Genomic DNA, 19,480 nt, shown 5'->3' with positions numbered 1-19,480 from the left:
ATGTTTTTGTCACTGGCCTACACACAATACCCCATAATGTCAAAGTGGAATTATGTTTTTAGATATTTTTACAAATGAATAAAAAATGAAAATCTGAAATGTTTTGAGTCAATAAGCATTCAACCCCTTTGTTATGGCAAGCCTAAATAAGGTCAGGAGTAAACATTTGCTTAAGAAGTCACGTCACATAATAAGTTGCATGGACTCACTCTGTGGGCAATAATAGTGTTCAACATTACTTTTATGACTACCTCACACATACAATTATCTGTAAGTTCCCTCAGTCGAGGCTTGAATTTCAAACACAGATCCAACCACAAAGACCAGGGATGTTTTTCTCGTAAAGAAGGGCACCTATTGGTAGATGGGTAAAAAAACATTGAATATCCCTTTGAGCTTGGTGAAGTTATTAATTACACTTTGGATGGTGTAGCAATACACCCAGTCACTACAAAGATACAGGCGTCCCTCCTAAATCAGTTGCCGGAGAGGAAGGAAACCGCTCAGGGAATTCACCATGAGGCCAATGGTGACTTTAAAACAGTTACAGTTGAATGGCTGTGATAGTAGAAAACTGAGGATGGATCAAAAACATTGTAGTTACTCCAAAATCAAAACCTAAATCACTAAGTGAAAAGAAGGAAATCTGTACAAGCATGGTGGTGGCTGTATCATGTTGTGGGTATGCTTGTCATCAGCAAGAACTAGGGAGTTTTTTCGGATATAAAAAAATGAAAACTTGGTTCAGTCTGCTTTCCAACAGACACGGGGAGAGAAGTTCACCTTTTAGCAAGACAATAAACTAAAACACAAGGCCAAATATACACTGTAGTTGCTTACCAAGATGACATTTAATGTTCCTGAGTGGCCTAGTTACAGTGTTGACTTAAATCGACTTGAAAATGTCTGTCTAGCAATGATGAACAACCAACTAGACAGGGCTTGAAGAAAGATTTAAAAAATGCTCTTAGAGACTTACCCAGAAACACTCACAGCTGTAATCACTGCCAAAGGTGATTCTAACATGTATTGACTCAGGGGTGTGAATACTTATGTAAATGAGATATTTCTGTATTTCATTTTCAATAAATTAGCAAACATTTATCTAAACATGTTTTCAATTTGTCATTAGGGGTTATTGTGTGAGAAAATAAAATCTATCTAATACATTTTGAATTCAGGCTTTAACACAACAAAATGTGGAGGGGTCAAGGGGTATGAATACTTTCTGAAGGCACTGTATAATTTATATGTATATATATATTTATATTACGGTCTCTGAAATTGCTCATTCTGATATTTCTTATTTTCTATTTTTCTGGATTATGTGTGTATTTAAAAAAAAATGTATTGCTAGGTATACTGTTATAGCTAGAAACACAAGCATTTCACTGCACCTGCGATAACATCTGCAAATCTGTGTAGGTCATCAATAAACTTTGATTTGATTGAGGATGTAAAGTTCAAAGCCGACTGGGGTACTGGAGGTAATGTTTTCAAAAAGCAGGCAGAAAATTATCCTTAACTTCTGTGTGCAATTTTTAAATAATCAGTTCAAGGACATACAGTAGTTGATTGTTGAGTGTTGATCCCACACAGGTGTTCCAAAGGGATATATGCCCTAATCTGGAGCAAACCCTATTAAATAACCTTATCTCAAAACCTGAATATGAATACCTTTGCTGCAAATGTCCCATAAATCCATGCCTGTACATTTTTCCCGAAATTACACAAACCTAAAACACAACAAGGCAATTATCCAGACCAGACAGACCAGTGGTTGCAGGAATAGGCTCAGTACTAGAGCCATTGTCGACCTTCGTAGACTAATTTATTAAATCTCATGGGCAAGCATTACCATCATATGTGAAAGATTCTATAAACTTCATAAACAAGATCTCACCTATAACAGGATTAACAGAATACTGCAATTTGGTCACATTAGATGTCGAGAGTCTATATACCAGCATTCCCCATACGGGGGCTGGCAGCTCTAGCTCACTATTTGAGAGACAGAGATACTAACGAATACCTACCAACAAACTTTATTCTAGAGCCGGGAACGGGAGAAGAGCTGTCAGACTTTATGGTGAAATAGAAGCAAGTATTGATACCTTGATTGTGTTCGGAAAAAAATTGTATACCCACAAATATTGACCACGAAGATCGCCATGATTTCCCCATGATGTCAAGCAAAGGCACTGAGTTTGAAGGTAGGCCTTGAAACACATCCACAGGTACACCTCCAATTGACTCAAATGATGTCAATGAGCTTATCAGAAGCTTCTAAAGCCATGACATAATTTTCTGGAATTTTCCAAGCTGTTTAAAGGCACAGTCAACTTAGTTTATGTAAACTTCTGACCCACTGGAATTGTAATACAGTGAATTATAAGTGAAATAATCTGTCTGTAAACAATTGTTGGAAAATTACTTGTGTCATGCACAAAGTAGATGTCCTAACCAACTTGCCAAAACTATAGTTTTGTTAATAAGAAATTTGTGGAGTGGTTGAAAAATGAGTTTTAATGACTCCAACCTAAGTGTATGTAAACTTCCGACTTAAACTGTATATAGGATGAGCCATGACTAGAATACAGTATATACATATAAAGTGAGTGAAACAGTATGTAAACATTATTAATGTGACGAGTGTTTAATGACTCAATACAGTGCGTTCGGGAAGTCAGACCCCTTGATTTCTTTACATTTTGTTATGTTACAGCCTTAATAAAAAAAATAATAAATTTTTTTAATCCTCATCCTGAATACTTTCTGAATGCACTGTAGGTCAGCAGTCTCTAAGGTGCAGGGTAGACTACTGGATGGTAGCCGGCTCGAACAATGACTAAGGTTCAGGGCCGGGTACTGGGCCGAAGCCGGCGAGTGGTGATTGTTTAACAGTCCGATGGCCTGGAGATAGAAGCTGTTTCTCAGTTTCTCGGTCCCAACTTTGATGCAACAGGTGAACAGGCCGTGGTTGAGGTCCTTGAGAGGGGGAAATCATTGGGAGCAGTCGTTCCTCCCTGGACTTATCAAACTTTACCACCCTTTTTTCTCCTACTTCAACTTTTCATACAGGTGATGGAGACACCAATGGCTGTTGAGGATCTACAGAGAGGGAGGGAAGTTGAGTCTAGAGAGAACTTGCACTCTGAAGAGGACTATATGGAGGAGGCACATTCTGCGGAGAGCAGCCTAATGGCAGCACTAACCCACCATGAGAGAAGCTTGTACGGTAACGGATTTGCGGTTCAAGCACACATCACTGAGGTAGTACGCCCCGTGGAGAGGTGTGTGGAATATACCTTTGTCCAGGTGCAGGGGAACATGGACAGTGTGGGGCTGCTCTTTGAGGAGTGCATCAAGAAGGTGGGCCATCTAGAAAGTCAAAGGGATGAATTGGTACTGGAGCTGTTGCAGCTAGAGCAGCCCATGCTGCAAGCTACTGTGGCCTTGAGAGGACAGTTGTTAGAGGCACGTAGAGTTCTCACCAGTGTCCAGTTGGAGTTTATTCATCTGCAAATAGAGGTCGGACAGGTGAAGAGTAAGCTGTTTGTCACAGCCAGGGACTGTATCCAGAGCCAGCTAGCGCTGGCTGCACAGCAGTATGAGGTGGCCCAGGCTGCAGTCACACAGGTAAGGTAGAGTGGAAATCCCACAGCATTGCATATAAGCTTCGTGAGAATACAGTTAATGTACCATTAACATACCGAGTGAGGGGAAACAGTATGAGGGGTGTTGACATTTTCCTGTGATTTGTGCTCTTTTTTTAGTGTGTGTTCTTTGTCATCCCTTTGTTGTGATGTTTCAGTGTTGACATGTTATATTGTTGATGGGTGCTACCACAGAATTGTTCTTTCTGTGTTCATGGCTGTCTGTCATCCAGAGTTAATCACACATTCTTGTGTTAGTATGAGGGCCAACTTCGCTGTCATAGCTTTTTCTGCCCCTAGGAGGAGCTCCAGGCCCATGTCCAGAATCTTACCGAGGAGGTAGCCCAGCTTCAGGAAGCCCAGCACAACCAGCTGAACACCCTAAAGGACCAGGCCAGACAACCATCCCGCCCCCGGGCTATGAGCGATGTCACCCACTGCCGACGAGCATCCTTTGACCTGCAGCAGCGCCTCAGTGGCAGCATGAGGAATCTAGAAGGCTGGTACGAGCCACGCCTGCTAGCCCTCCTCCGGAGGAGGCAGGCTGGGGAGGAAACCCTGAGGAGGAGCAGGGATGTGGGCCAGGACCTTAAGGCCAGACTGGGGCCCCTGAAGGAGCAGACCCAGAGGCTGGAGCTACAGAGAGCTTGTCTAGAGGAGAGAATTGCTCTGATAGAGAGGGAGAGGGTGGAGAGAGTGGCGCAGTATAAGGTACAGGGGGACTAGGAACATGTGCTGTTTTGTAGCCCGTAAAGGTGTGGTGTAATTGTTCTAATTTCTTCTCATCAGGAGACTGTGGACTCGCTTGAGGAGACCATGAGGAAGCTGAAGCTGGAGCTTTGCATTCAGAAAAAGGCAAACAGACAATTGGAAGAATTGAAGAAGGGACTTTTGAGTGAGCTGAACTATGACAGGTAGGGTGTGGTATGCTACTTACAGTGCATTCAGAAAGTATTCAGACCCCATCCCCTTTTCCACATTTTGTTACATTACAGCCTTATTCTAAAATTGATAAGGTCCCACAGTTGACAGTGCATATCAGAGCAAAAACCAAGCCATGAGGTCGAAGGAGTTATCTGTAGAGCTCCAAGACAGGATTGTGTCAAGGCACAGATCTGAGGAAGGGTACCAAAACATTTCTGCAGCATTGAAGGTCCCCAAGAACACAGTGGCCGCCATCATTCTTAGATGGAAGAAGTTTGGAACCACCAAGACTCTTCCTAGAGCTGGCCGCCAGGCCAACCTGAGCAATCGGGGGAGAAGGGCCTTGGTCAGGGAGGTGACCAAGAACCCGATGGGCACTCTGACAGAGCTCCAGAGTTCCTCTGTGAAGACGGGAGAACCTTCCAGAAGGACAACCATCACTGCAGCACTCCACCAATCAGGCCTTTATGGTAGAGTGGCCAGATAGAAGCCACTCCTCAGTAAAAGGCACATGACAGCCCACTTGGAGTTTGCCAAAAGGCACCTAAAGGACTCTCAGACCATGAGAAACAAAATTCTCTGGTCTGATGAAACCAAGATTTAACTCTTTGGCCTGAATGCAAAGCATCACGTCTAGAGGAAACCTGGCACCATCCCTACGGTGAAGCAAGGTGGTGGCAGCATCATGCTGTGATGTTTTTCAGCGGCAGGAACTGGGAGACTAGTCAGGATCGAGGGAAAGATGAACGGAGCAAAGTACAGAGATCCTTGATAAAAAACTGCTCCAGAGCGCTAGGGACCTCAGACTGGGATGAAGGTTCAACTTCCAACAGGACAAAGACCATAATCTCACAGCCAAGACAACACAGGAGTGGCTTTGGGACAAGTCTCTGAATGTTCTTGAGTGGCTCAACCAGAGCCTGGACTTGAACCCGATCGAACATCTCTGGAGAGACCGTGAAAATAGCTGTGCAGCAACGCTCCCCATCCAACCTGACAGAGCTTGAGGGGATCTGCAGAGAAGAATGGGAAAAACTCCCCAAATACAGGTGTGCCAAGCTTGTAGCGTCATACCCAAGAAGACTCGAGGCTGTAATCGCTACCAACGGTGCTTCAACAAATGTACAGAGTAAAGGGTCTGAGTACTTAGATAAATTGTAGTCTTTCACCTTTTTTTCATACATTTCTAAAAACCAGTTTTTGCTTTGTCATTATGGGGTATTGTGTGTAGATTGGTGAGTGGGGGGGGACAATTCAATACATTTTAGATTAAAGCTGTAAAGTAACAAAACGTGGAAAAAATCAAGGGGTCTGAATACTTTCCGAATGCACTGTATCTGGCCATGAGAAGTAGAGACCATCCATTTTGACCCTAAGGAATCTGACAGTTTTCATTGAATACATTAAATTAATATTTGATGTCTGGACTACTTACAATTGCCATTAAACACTGAACAAAAATATATACGCAACATGTAAAGTATTGATCCCATGTTTCATAAACTGAAATAAAAAATCCCAGAAATGTTCCATATGCACAAAAAGCTTATTTCTCTAAAATGTGCCCAAATTTGTTTACATCCGTTAGTGAGCATTTCTCTTCGCCAAGACATTCCAACCACCTGACAGGTGTGGCATATCAAGAACCTGATTAAACAGCAAGATCATTACACAGGTGCCCCTTGTGCCGGGGACAATAAAAGGTCACTAATATTTGCAGTTTTGTCACACAATGCCACAGAAGTTGAGGGAGCGTGCGATTGGCATGCTGACCGCAGGAATGCCCACCAGAGCCGTTGCCAGAGAATTTAATGTTAATTTCTCTACTACAAGCTGCCTCCAACGTCATTTGAGAGAATTTGGCAGTACATCCAACCAACCTCACAACTGCAGACCACGTGTAACCATGCCAGCCCAGGACCTCCACATCCGGCTTCTTCACCTGCGGGATTGTCTGAAGGGAGGGTCAGTGGGTGGGCCTATGCCCTCCCAAGGCCCATCCATGGCTGCACACCTGCCTAGTCATGTGAAATCCATAGATTAGGGCTGAATTTGTTTAAATTGACTGATTTCCTAATATTAACGCAGTAAAATCTGAAATTGTTGCATATTGAATTTATATTTTTGTTCAGTATAGACAAACATGTACAATAAATATTTGAGGGAGTCTCAACATGCTGTTTTTCTTTTTACAGGGGCTGTATTGAAGTGAGTGAAACAACTGCTGAAAGGGAGTCCTAACTTTTCCATACTTATCAATGGAAGTAGAAAAGTTAACAAAATATCCAGAACGCCTCAGACCTTGATGGTGCATTTAGCCAATGTCAGTTATTGGTATACTTAATCTGCTCTTAGTGCATCAACAATCGTGTTATGACAGTTGACCTTAACTATGAGAGCAGCCTGTCTTAACTGTACATTTAAGGTCTACCGTAAATACATTTTTATTATGAATACACTTACAAAACATGGGAATCCGATGCAGCATACAAAAAAAACAGACACATAGGGATGATATACATACAGCTTGAAAGCTGATTGTGGAAATCTACGATTCAGATATCATGGGAATAAAATAAATCTATGTACAATTTCTTATAAAATGAAACTGTGGAAATTAGTTTAAATGACTCATTGTTCTAAGAATATGAGCATAATTTAACCTGAAAGAAAAAATAATTGGGTGCCTACTCAACTGTGGTGCTTGTCCCCCTGGTAAAAATTTGACCAAAGAATGGCATAGCTACCATTATCGCCATATCAAACAGTAGGATCCTTTCTTATATAAATATATGCAAAACCTTGATGCCATGATAGTGAAACAACAAGCACTTAATGTTTCCCTCTACAAAACTGCAAAAGAACAACTCTTGTGCATTTAAAAAAAAAAAGACATTTGGTTGTTTTGAGGATGTGATCAAGGGAGGGGTGTTGTGTGATTGACAGATGTCACTCATGCCTGGACCTCAGTGTCTGCTGCTCCCTCTGGGTCCTCGTCATTGTAGATGTTCTCAGCCTTAAAAGATGGAAAGACATTCTTAGTACTCCTCAGAAATAATTGTGATTCTACATATTACAGTAGAACGCTTCTGCCAAGCTTTCAAAACTTACTTATGCCTCATGAAATAAATAAATATGAACAGAATACATTTAACTATTCTCTATAGCCTCCCACTGTATGACAGAGCCCCGTCTGTCCCGGGGTCTCACCATCTGCCAAACTTGCATGATGTTGTCCTCGGACACAGAGCAGATGACCCAGGGTTCGTTGGGGTTCCATGAGAAGTCAGAGATCTTAGCCGTGTGACCGCCGTGAATGAACAGCAGTTCAGGTGGACCATCCTCAGCATCCTCTGGCGACTGCTCCTCTCCGATTTTACTGAGGTCCCACACGTTGAGTCGCCTGTCTGTGCCACTGGAGGCCAGGATGGTTTCATTATGAGGAGACCACTGGACCTAAATGGAGGAAAGGAGGCGAGATGGGTTTGACGAGGCCTAGTAATAGATACAAAATCTGGTTCAAAACATACAGCTTTTGCAAAACAAACTTCATAGGGAATAATTGACCGCTTATTGACTTAACATACCTGGAAGATCTCATCTTTGTGAGACTCAAACGAATGCAGCTTCAGTTTCAGGTTCCTCAGGTCCCAAAGAGCCACAGTCTGAAATGGGAGAACCAATCAATTACAACCACCACCACAACAACCATTTAGATCAACACTACATTATGAAAGATAATATTGGAAGAATTAAGAGCAGTAAGAGATCCAGACCACCTTGTCTGCTGAGCCCGAGGCCAGGATGAACTCGCTGTAGGGGTTGAAGGACAGACAGTTGACCTCGGCAGTGTGGGCGTCCACAGCATGGCTAGGTTTGGACGTGTTGTTGGATCGCGTGTCCCAACTGCACAGTAAACAATGTTATTGTTCAATAAGCAACACCAAACAATGCGGATGGTATAACTCATTTCAGTCATACGAGCTTAGCAAATTGTTTTTCTATTCAAATCCATTATCCATTGGGGGAGTTGCTCATCTCAGGGAGCCTTACATCATGAGTTTCTGGTCGTCAGCTACAGATCCAAAGAGTGACTCATGCAGTAGATGCCAGGAGACGTCCTCCACTACAGCTGTGTGTCCAGTAAAGATAGTCTTTGCGTCTACAACCTTTCCCTCCTTAGGAACGGCACTGATATCCCACATACAGATAGTCTGCAGACAGATGGGAAACAAGGGAAGGTGAGAGGAAAGACATGGAGGGAAGAAGACTGTTCAAGCACATGCTTTGGGTCAAGTGACAAGTCACTGACATGGTCATCAGAAGCGCTGAGGAGGCAGCCACTCAGGTTGGGGTTCCAGGAGAGACCGTAGCCCTCTTTCTGGTGTCCCCTCAAACGCAGATCTGGGGTACACTCTCCAGATGGATCTGTAATACAGAGGTAATAGCATGTTATTTCAAAGGAAATGAGAAAGGAGGACTGGGACTTCCTGACCAACCTCTAAATACCCACCTGGTTTGGAGGGATGTTTGGTGTAGTCAAAGACAAGCACGTCGCTGGTTGGGGTTTTGGTGGCAATGATGCAGGGGTTCTGGGGCATGTGGCGGGCTCTGTTCACCTCTCCCTCATGGTTGATCTTGATTTCAATCTCTATCTTACCACTGACTGAGCCAAAGCCTCCAAACTCTGAAGGGAGGTAGAGAAATGAGCTACAGAGAAAAGGACCAACGTATATCACCAGTTACAATATTTTGAATGATCCAAAGACTGAAAACATGCAGAAAGGTTGTAATTGATGAAAAAACATTGTCCCTCACCACCTTTCTCACTGTCGTAGTGAGAGGCATCAAACTGAGCATCGTCATTAGGCAGTTGCACGCTGGCGATGACCAGGTGATTCTGTTCATCTGAGGTGTGTGTGCCAAGAACCAACCTGTGTACGCTGAAATCCTTCCCTTCAGGTCTAAAAGGATAGAAAGAAATATGTTACAAGACAAATAGGTATATTTAAATACCACTTTTGTCATATGTAGTAGGGGGCATTAGCTAGAAACTCAATGTGGTCCATACAAGGATTATTCTTTGCAACAACACATATGGAGACTGAAAACAATCTTCCTGAAGAAACCTTCCCACGCCCAGTAATGTTGCAAAGGCAGGCTCATCTTTGATCGGCACAAGTATCTGGTATTCTAGGGAATTATAGCTAGATATGCAGGGATGCCATAAAACATTTTGGACATGTGGTGTAAAAACTAAAATGCATATAATAGTGTAATGACAAAAAAATATATACATGTGTAATGACATTCAGCATTCGTCATTAGGCACACTTGCAGCCTGAATTGATTGATGCATCCACTCATCTATGAGCGTCACGGTCTAGTCAACTCTGCCATGGCAAAATGTTAGTGCTCAGATTAGATGAGTTTATTAGTAAAACATTTAGTGTTCATGTCGAACCACACCCTATTTTGGAGCATATACCACCCATTTTTAAGTAAATCTGTTAATGTTTTGCATGCGGTTGACAGGCAGTAATGACACATTGTGGTGTAATAGCCTACAGTTTTCTTACCAACTTTGTTTTAATTGTGATAGTCTCATGTTTTACCCCCACCGTTTATTTTGCTAGTACTCCGAACCAGCTTACTTTCACCCCTAATTTAAATATTTTTCTGCTTATAATTTCCGACATTAGTTAGACTATTTGTTTGTCAACTTGTTAATAAGTAGATACATTCAGCTTCTCTTCTGTAATTACTTGTTGACCTAGAAGACTAAATAAAGCAGAAAGCCATTAATCGATAGAATGAATGCATCAACAATAATCTAGTAGTTGACATCAGTAAAGTTCTTTAATTTCTGCTCGCAGAGCGAGGATGTGTAGAGACCGGGGAGAAAATGCAATAGCCTAAAACAGCAGACATATTTCCCCTGCAAAATGTCCAATTAACATCAGTTTCAAAGGTTAAGCAAATAAAATCTGTGAAAACAATCCAACATGATTTCAGTTTGTCTTGAATACATATTTTTTTGTGGTTAAAATATCCTACCGCGCATTCCATTCTCTCAATAGTCTGCAATAAATAATTACTCCATTCCTGTTCCCAAGACAGGTAGCCTAGTGGTTAGAGCGTTGGGCCAGTAACCAAAAGGTTGCTGGATCAAAGACCCGAGCTGACAAGGTAAAAAAATATGTTGTTCTGTCCCTGAAAAAGGCAGTTAACCCACTGTTCCCTGGTAGGCCATCATTGTAAATAAGAATTTGTTCTTGACTGACTTTCCTAGTTAAATAAAGGTTAAATTTAAAATGTTTAAAAGATAATTCCATTGGGTGTATACTTTTACAGCAATAAATAAATAATTCTGCAGGAATTGATATTATATAAGACTACATGTGGGAGTTACAGTCAGTCTCTAGACTTCAGTTACTATTCAATGAAACTAATTTGAACATCAAAAGGTGCACAAACCAAGGGGTGCAGCCACACCTGCCCCACCCCTACTTCCACTGCTCCTGTAGCTTTGTATTCCTATAAAAGGTGCCCAGACAGTGAACACCACCTGTTGACATCAGGCAGCCACTGTGCAGTGAGGCTGGGCCACTCCAGGGCGTGGGTCATCACCAGGTCATAGAGGAAGGGTGTGTTCTTCTTCCATATCTTGTACTCCTCATTTATCACCCTCTCCTCCACAGCATCATCAAACGCTGCTATAAAATAGTATGAAAGTCACGTGAGACAGGAGGTTTAAATGTAAAGTATATTAGAAGCAACCCATTGTAAGGAATTATAGGTGTGATTGAGAAGGGGAACCATATTAACATTGAGCAAGTGTTCGGTAAAGTTAGCTAGGTAGCTACGTTCGTTAACACTGACAGGGTTTCGCAGTTGTTGTGTTAGCATTGATCAACTGAGCTAGCTAGCTCATTACTCCCGCAAAAAGGGGCTGTGTCTCTGACATAAAACAAAGCTAAAGTTAGTAGCTAGCTAGCTTACATTTTGCTTACTAGCTAACGTTAGTGTGCTACTAATACTAGCGAGCTCATTTGTATAAAATAATGAATTAATTATCTTCACAATTGATAAGCCGGGAGAACCTGTCCTTCCACTCTGGCCTACCTTGGTAGCTAGCTAGTTTTCCCAAGTGGTCTGGGCGCTATTCTTGTTGAAGTAAATTGTGACGTAACGTTTCACCAAATTACCTTCTTTATCAGCCATGGTGTTGATAATATTACGAAAGTATGTTTTCAGAAGCAGGGTTTTGTTGAGAGCAAACAAGGCAGCTGGATTACCTTGGCGGGAACTCCGTAGTGCTCAAATAGCCAATCAGCGTCAACTAAGCCGGAAAACGTCGTGGATTCTGAAGCTTTTGTCAAATTCACGTAATTTTTTTGTTGTTGCATTTTAGCTAACCTTAACCCTAAGCCTTTTCAACACCTTAACATAATTATCCTAACCTGCTACGAAAGGCAAATCCGACGTGAATATGACAAATCCCTTCTAGTCATCCAAAATGTGCTATCTGGGATCCTTGGGACATCACTAACCTACACTAACCTTTAACATCGAAGTTTTTAAATTATTACGGTAAGGGTTATGTAAGTCCCAAGGATCCCGGGTTGCACTGATCACAGCATAAAGTCAAAATTGGCTATATCGTAAAAATTCTAACAAAAATTGCTTTTTGGTCTTAATTGAAGGTTAGGGTTAGGAATAAGGTTAGCAGTGTGGTTAAGATTAGGATGGAAGTTAGCGGTTGGTTGAAAATAATAAATGGTAGAAATGCGTGGGGTTTATGACTGTTGCTGTGGTAACTAGTGACTACCGCAAAACGTTTTTATTTATTTATTATTATTATTGTATTACTTGTATTATTATGAACAATAAAACAGAAATATACAAACAAGAGTACTTAACCCTGTGAAGAAGGGTTTGTTCTCCACCCACTTCATTTTATGGATAAAGAATCTTCCATGAAAAATAAACAAATTAACAATAAAAGTTAAATCGGGGTCCATATCATTTGGATAAAAAAAAAAACATAATATCAGAGTCGTTCAAATTAACATTAATAGCAGTTTATTTTAAAATAAAATCTTCTAATTCACTCCCAAATATTCTGACATAAAAACAGTCCCAAAATAAATTGTCTAGAGTCTCTGGGTCACAACCACAAAATACAATTTTTTTATCAATAGCAATTTTGAATCTGTGTACAATAAAGGTCTTTACAGGGTACAGTCTAAGAATGAGTTTGTGTGATACTTCTTTCATCTTATTAGATATACAATATTTGCCAGACAACGAAACTTTCTTCCATTTCACTTGTCCTAGGGCTGCATTCTTGTATATTCTAGCAGAGGGAATAGTAACATCTTGACAGAGTTTTCTTATATATATTGTTACATTAATAGTTTAAATTGTAAATTCCTTCTAGCTAATATTGGGGCTACAAAATCCTCAACAGTTGCACTTGGAGTATTGTTATTCTCCTAAAAGAAGAATAGCACCTTAATAAGAGACAGCTCTAACAACTATTTGAAACTCCTCAGGAGTGGATGTAACATCATGTGTTCTCATGAATTCTGGATAATCATATAGTTGTCCATCATTATTCAGTAATTGTTTAACCCAGATAATGCTGTTGTCAAACCAGATCTGGAAAAATAAAGACTTGTTTTTGTATTTTATGCCTTTATTATTCCAGATTGTATATCTATATATATCCGACGATCGCAAAACGCGAGATATCTTTGTTACTTCCTGAAACGGTCAATTTTGTTTCAACAGCAAGTACAGTGGTGATTTCAATACAACTGGAATCTCGGGAAAAACTATATCAAATCCTGACGTCGGTGATTTTCAGGTCGGAAAGTTGGAGCTCTATAAAGATACCCCAATTTCCGACATGAAATTTCGAGTGAGTTGGATGAATGTTCAAAACGATTTTTCCCAGTCGGAGCTGTTTTTTCCAAGTTCAGTGGTCTTGAATGCCTTGAAATCTGAGTTTTCCGAGTTCCCAGTTATTTTGAATGCGGCATACCTTTCAGTAGCCTGGCTGACGCGCGACCCACGTGACTACACAGCGATGTGATGTTGCTGCATTCAAGTGCTAGTCTGAACTAGTAAACTCGGAATGTCCGACCTGCTAGTTAGTTGTAGTTATACACATGCCGCGTTCAACCACTTTTAGCGACTCGGACATATCGAGTTTCTTAGTTCCGACTAGCACATGAACGCGGCATACGACTCAAGCCCTGAGTCAAGGCAAGCACGTAACGTTATAGTGTTGGCAAGTCTAACATTTCAGTATTTTAGGGATCAAATCAACTAAAGAAGTCGACAATGGATGATTGTGAGCTTGATCTCAGAGTCACAGAAAGCTACCAAGTCCCAATACCCGGCGATCAACAAGAAGTATGAATGTGAGTTCTGTAGTTAGCTAATGTTATGAACATGCATGGTGGTTAATTGAACTATACTTTAGCTAGCTAACGTTAGTCTGATTTGTTCACCAACATAAATTAGTTTCTGTTGAAACGTACAATGGAAGATAATCTTTAGCGGAGGAGACACTGCTCGACCACCAGAAATTGCTTAATTGACACATTGATATTGTAGGCCTAGTAGATGAATACCCTGGCATATTGAATTGAATGTTTACCTTAACCCACTCTACTGTATTGCAGTACAGTAAAAACGGAAAGGGGGATACCTAGTTAGTTGTACAACTGAAGGCATTCAACTAAAATGTGCCTTCCGTATTTAACCCAACCCCTCTGAATCAGAGAGGTGCACCGAACCCAAACCGGCTGCGCGCTTGCGCCATCGTGCATTAATGTATTTTGTCCCCTCACACCAAACGCGAACGACACGCAGGTTAAAATATCAACCACTGAGGAGATGGCACGTGGGTACCTGCTTCTATAAACCTGTGAGGAGATTGGTAAATGTATTTTGCAACGCTGCGTCGGTGTGGTCAGCCTGTATACCCTGAGTACACCGCTCGCGTCGCGTGCACGAGCGTTGCAAAATAAATGTAGAAATCTATGTTATTCAATTATTGCACCCACACTGCTCGAGCACGCCAACGAGCGTCTGCGTTGCCAAGGGCTAATATAGGCTGACCACACCGCTCGCATCGTGTGCGTTGCAAAATAAATGTAGAAATCAATGTTATTCAATTATTGCGCCAACGAGCGTCTGCGTTGCCAAGGGCTAAAAGAGAAATCAGTTCTATTTCTGACGTAGATTGCTCTGCAAGTCCTGCCTATCCCATCTCCTCATTGGTTTATCGAAGCAGGTACCCACGTGCCATCTCCTCATTGGTTATACCCACGTGGGTGACTGAAAGACAAACGAGGTCAGTGGCGGTATTGCACCTAATTTATGAGTTGCCAATCACTATATAAAGTCGAGAAGAAAAGGCCTGGAAGGAAGAGAGATGACTAGAAATTATTCGGTTGACCGTTTTGTGTGTGGATTAATTGGCGGAGTAGAGGACTGTGCATTTCAGGTAAAATAACAACTCAATGTTTATATCTCAGGACAAATTAGCTAGCAACAGCAAGCTAGCTAAATAGGACAAATTAACTAACTAACTAGCTAAATTGCCATAAATGTTTAATGCTTCTCAACCTGTCCCCAAATTAATGTAATTGGTTCAGAGTTTGTTTTGATATTTTAACCTGCGTGTAGGGGGACAATATACAGTATCACAAAAGTGAGTACACCCCTCACATTTTTGTAAATATTTGAGTATATCTTTTCATGTGACAACACTGAAGAAATGACACTTTGCTACAATGTAAAGTAGTGAATGTACAGCTTGTATAACAGTGTAAATTTGCTGTCCCCTCAAAATAACTCAACACACAGCCATTAATGTCTAAACCGCTGGCAACAAAAGTGAGTACACCCCTAAGTGAAAATGTCCAAATTGGGCCCAAAGTGTCAATATTTTGTGTGGCCACCATCATTTTCCAGCACTGCCTTAACCCTCTTGGGCATGGAGTTCACCAGAGCTTCACATGTTGCCACTGGAGTCCTCTTCCACTCCTCCATGACGACATCACGGAACTGGTGGATGTTAGAGACCTTGCACTCCTCCACCTTCCGTTTGAGGATGCCCCACAGATGCTCAATAGGGTTTAGGTCTGGAGACATGCTTGGCCAGTCCCTCAGCTTCTTTAGCAAGACAGTGGTCGTCTTGGAGGTGTGTTTGGGGTCGTTATCATGTTGGAATACTGCCCTGCGGCCCAGTCTCCGAAGGGAGGGGATCATACTCTGCTTCAGTATGTCACAGTACATGTTGGCATTCATGGTTCCCTCAATGAACTGTAGCTCCCCAGTGCCGGCAGCACTCATGCAGCCCCAGAGCATGACACTCCCACCACCATGCTTGACTGTAGGCAAGACACACTTGTCTTTGTACTCCTCACCTGATTGCCGCCACACAGCTTAACACCATCTGAACCAAATAAGTTTCTTGGTCTCATCAGACCACAGGACATTGTTCCAGTAATCCATGTCCTTAGTCTGCTTCTCTTCAGCAAACTGTTTGTGGGCTTTCTTGTGCATCTTTAGAAGAGGCTTCCTTCTGGGACGACAGCCATGCAGACCAATTTGATGCAGTGTACGGCGTATGGTCTGAGCACTGACAGGCTGACCCCCCACCCCTTCAACCTCTGCAGCAATGCTGGCAGCACTCATACGTCTCTTTCCCAAAGACAACCTCTGGATATGACGCTGAGCACGTGCACTCAACTTCTTTGGTCGACCATGGCGAGGCCTGTTCTGAGTGGAACCTGTCCAGTTAAACCGCTGTATGGTCTTGGCCACCGTGCTGCAGCTCAGTTTCAGGGTCTTGGCAATCTTCTTATAGGCCAGGCCATCTTTATGTAGAGCAACTATTCTTTTTTTCAGATCCTCAGAGTTCTTTGCCATGAGGTGCCATGTTGAACTTCCAGTGACCAGTCAGTATGAGGGAGTGTGAGAGTGATGACACCAAATTTAACACACCTGCTCCCCATTCACACCTGAGACCTTGTAACACTAACAAGTCACATGACACCGGGGAGGGAAAATGGCTAATTGGGCCCAATTTGGACATTTTCACTTAGGGGTGTACTCACTTTTGTTGCCAGTGGTTTAGACATTAATGGCTGTGTGTTGAGTTATTTGGAGGGGACAGCAAATGTACACTGTTATACAAGGAGTACACTCACTACTTTACATTGTAGCAGAGTGTCATTTCTTCAGTGTTGTCACAAGAAAAGATATACTTAAATATTTACAAAAATGTGAGGGGTGTACTCACTTTTGTGATATACTGTAAATGTATGCACGATGGCGCAAATGCGCAGCCGGTTTGTGTTCCGTGTCGACATCGGTGCCAAAACATGAGTTATTTATGTATTCATATTGTCATTTGGTTTCTCTCTGGATTTGGACCACACTGCTGATGTACAGTAAGTTGATTACATTACCTGAACTACAGCAACTGCTGCTACTACCCTTAAACAGTGTAAGGTGGCTACTGGCAACACCTTTATTGTGAAATTCACTAAGCCTACCTGATAATGCAGAGCACCTTAGATCAGTGATCTGTAACTTCACCCTATTCAGCGGCTTTGTCTTGAATGTGTGTCATCACTCTTATGTATGTTCCTAGGCTCCACTCTTGGAGAGACTCGCTGGAGGAGGCCTTTGAGCAGTGTGCCATGGCAATGTTTGGGTACATGACAGATACAGAGACAGTTGAGCCCATTGACACAGAAGTGGAGTCAGAAGGTGAGATGGATTTACAGATGGATTGTTTCATTTATGGGTCAATATGTTAAATACCATTGCATTCAATACATTCTTATAATTTCTCTCTGTTTCTTGACCAGGTGATGACATGGAATCTCTTCCACTTCCTTGATGACTGGTTATTCAAATTCAGTGCAGATCTTTTCTTAATTCCCAGAGTAAGGGCCTTCAACATAATAATGATTAGTCATGTTAGCCAGTGGGACTTCATGGAGCTCGCTCTCTCTCCTACCCCCATCAATAGATGTTTAGCTTTCTTGGTGCCTGTCTGTATAACTGCATTGCAAAAACATGTTTTAGGTTTGAAACATAATTACAACTGGAAGGTAACATGTCATTACATTTACCACAAGTGTGCATTTATCTTGTATCCCTCCTCACAGCTAATTTAATTACCCACGAGCCATTGTTTGTTTCAAATATCTCCTGCTTCAAATGTAATACGCTTTAAAAAAGACATCATGGCAACTATCAATTTAATTTAGCAGTTAAAATAATAAGGTATTGCCTAACATAAATTCTGTCTTCTAGGAAGTAAGAGTTTTGCACATTGACAGGATGCACTTTAAAATCCGCTCTTTTGGGTAAGTTGATCTAAAGTTACACACGTCAGGATTTAGTTTTCATTTTTTGCTCACTGGGTGGTACTAATTTATATTTGCATGTGATTGGTCCTCTTTTGAGCCACTTACATTACTCCTAGGTTAAACTGTGTGAGGGGATATGGTGGGTTGGTTTTAGGTTATTTGACTTTCTTCTACCCCTGAGAAAGACATGGGTTGCATGTTATCATTAATCCCTCCCTTAGTTCCTATGCCTGGAGTTCTGTTTCATTCTCAGCTTCCCTCCATGCCTATCATTCAGTTTTCCTCTGCTGTTGTAGGTGGGGAGAAGAGTTCAGCTTGGTCAAGCATCCACAGGTAAGCAAATGGGAGATAATCCTGATATCTTTCAACTTCTCTAGCCTGAACTGACCACACAGAGGTCTGACTATCCTGACCATAAGACATAATTACTGTTTATGCCCTGATGAAAATGGGCATCCAAAACAGTTTTTGAGATTTGTGTTCTATTACTAAAACAAGATAAATGATGACTGTTTTCATTAATTGAGACGAGTCATTTCTGAATACAAATGTTTGTATTTTAGTGTTTTTGAAAGTGTCACTTAACCATCTGTTTGTCTCTCCAGGGGACAGAGGTGAAGGCCATCACTTACTCAGCCATGCAGGTCCATGACATCGACAAGCCAGAGATCTTTGCCATCATCGATATCTGAGGATTTTCTACAGAGGAACTGTCTCCGAAGGGAACAGGACTATCAGAGCATGCCTGTGTGAATGGACATTGGATTAAGGGCAACAGCATAGGTTTTGATCATGAGCTTGTGAAGTGTGATGTTTTCCCCGTCAGGAAGCAAACCTGGTCCTAATACATGCTGTTTATAGCTGCTAAGAGTAATCTGGCTGTCTGACTAGAGTTTACTGAGGAATGCCAATAATTAAGATTTGTTATAATTTTTATGTATCCCAAATTAATCTCAGAATTTTCAAGACGAGACAGAATCATCACACAAAATCCAGTTTGCCTACTACTAGGGAACTTAAACATGAACGTATACCCCTTGTTGACTAATACATATTTTTGGTATTATGTACTGTGTTTTTTACAGGTTTATATTTATTTTAAGCATTTCAATTGCCACCTCAGTGATACAGATACTTAAAGGATTCATGCTGGGCACTACTCATTGTAAATAGTCAAATCACAAGTGATCTTTGGATACTTTAGTTAAATAAGTGTATCTGTTTGCAATTAGTTTTGTAATAAAAATATTTTCCACACTACAAGGTGCATGATTTCAGTCTGCTGGTGCTTGGGATCACCACAGTGTGAGGTAAACAACATCCTAAAATACCTTCGAAAGAGGTTAGTAAAACATGGGTGTTGCTTATTTTGGCATTTAACAGTGCGTTATAATATGAGTGCGTTATCCAATCAATGGTATTGTGTTGCTAGATATTGAATGAACTTAACATGTTTATTTATCTGTATCTAAGCATCAGAGACACAGTAACTGT

The 19,480-nt window shown here is 41.5% G+C and overlaps 2 protein-coding genes and 1 pseudogene across 4 annotated transcripts; 2 read left to right on the top strand and 1 right to left on the bottom strand.

Annotated features, from left to right (window-relative positions):
* Positions 1–2,984: 2,984 nt before the first annotated feature.
* Positions 2,985–4,574, top strand: LOC139553089 (syncoilin-like). Its single transcript, XM_071365049.1, has 3 exons — positions 2,985–3,639; positions 3,957–4,367; positions 4,446–4,574. Exons 1-3 carry the CDS (start codon positions 3,085–3,087, stop codon positions 4,572–4,574), a joined length of 1,095 nt encoding a protein of 364 aa, XP_071221150.1. The 5' UTR covers positions 2,985–3,084.
* A 2,434-nt stretch (positions 4,575–7,008) lies between these two features.
* Positions 7,009–11,929, bottom strand: LOC139553672 (histone-binding protein RBBP4-like). 3 transcript variants are annotated; one of them, XM_071366243.1, is made up of 10 exons: positions 11,789–11,929; positions 11,149–11,296; positions 9,399–9,544; positions 9,094–9,267; positions 8,893–9,008; positions 8,634–8,794; positions 8,360–8,486; positions 8,168–8,245; positions 7,791–8,036; positions 7,009–7,596 (listed from the first exon to the last, which is right to left on the bottom strand). In XM_071366243.1, exons 1-10 carry the CDS (start codon positions 11,802–11,804, stop codon positions 7,534–7,536), a joined length of 1,275 nt encoding a protein of 424 aa, XP_071222344.1. In that variant the 5' UTR covers positions 11,805–11,929; the 3' UTR covers positions 7,009–7,533. The 3 variants fall into 3 exon arrangements, with proteins under 3 accessions (XP_071222344.1, XP_071222343.1, XP_071222345.1); XM_071366242.1 differs by having other exon boundaries at positions 8,357–8,486; positions 11,789–11,917; XM_071366244.1 differs by having other exon boundaries at positions 8,357–8,486; positions 11,706–11,795.
* Positions 11,930–13,721: 1,792 nt separating this feature from the next.
* Positions 13,722–19,246, top strand: LOC139553670 (protein archease-like; annotated as a pseudogene).
* The last annotated feature ends 234 nt before the right edge of the window (positions 19,247–19,480 follow it).

Source organism: Salvelinus alpinus, chromosome 25, assembly GCF_045679555.1.
Source record: "Salvelinus alpinus chromosome 25, SLU_Salpinus.1, whole genome shotgun sequence".
Lineage (NCBI taxonomy): Eukaryota > Metazoa > Chordata > Actinopteri > Salmoniformes > Salmonidae > Salvelinus > Salvelinus alpinus.
This window is presented reverse-complemented; position numbering and strand designations above follow the sequence as displayed.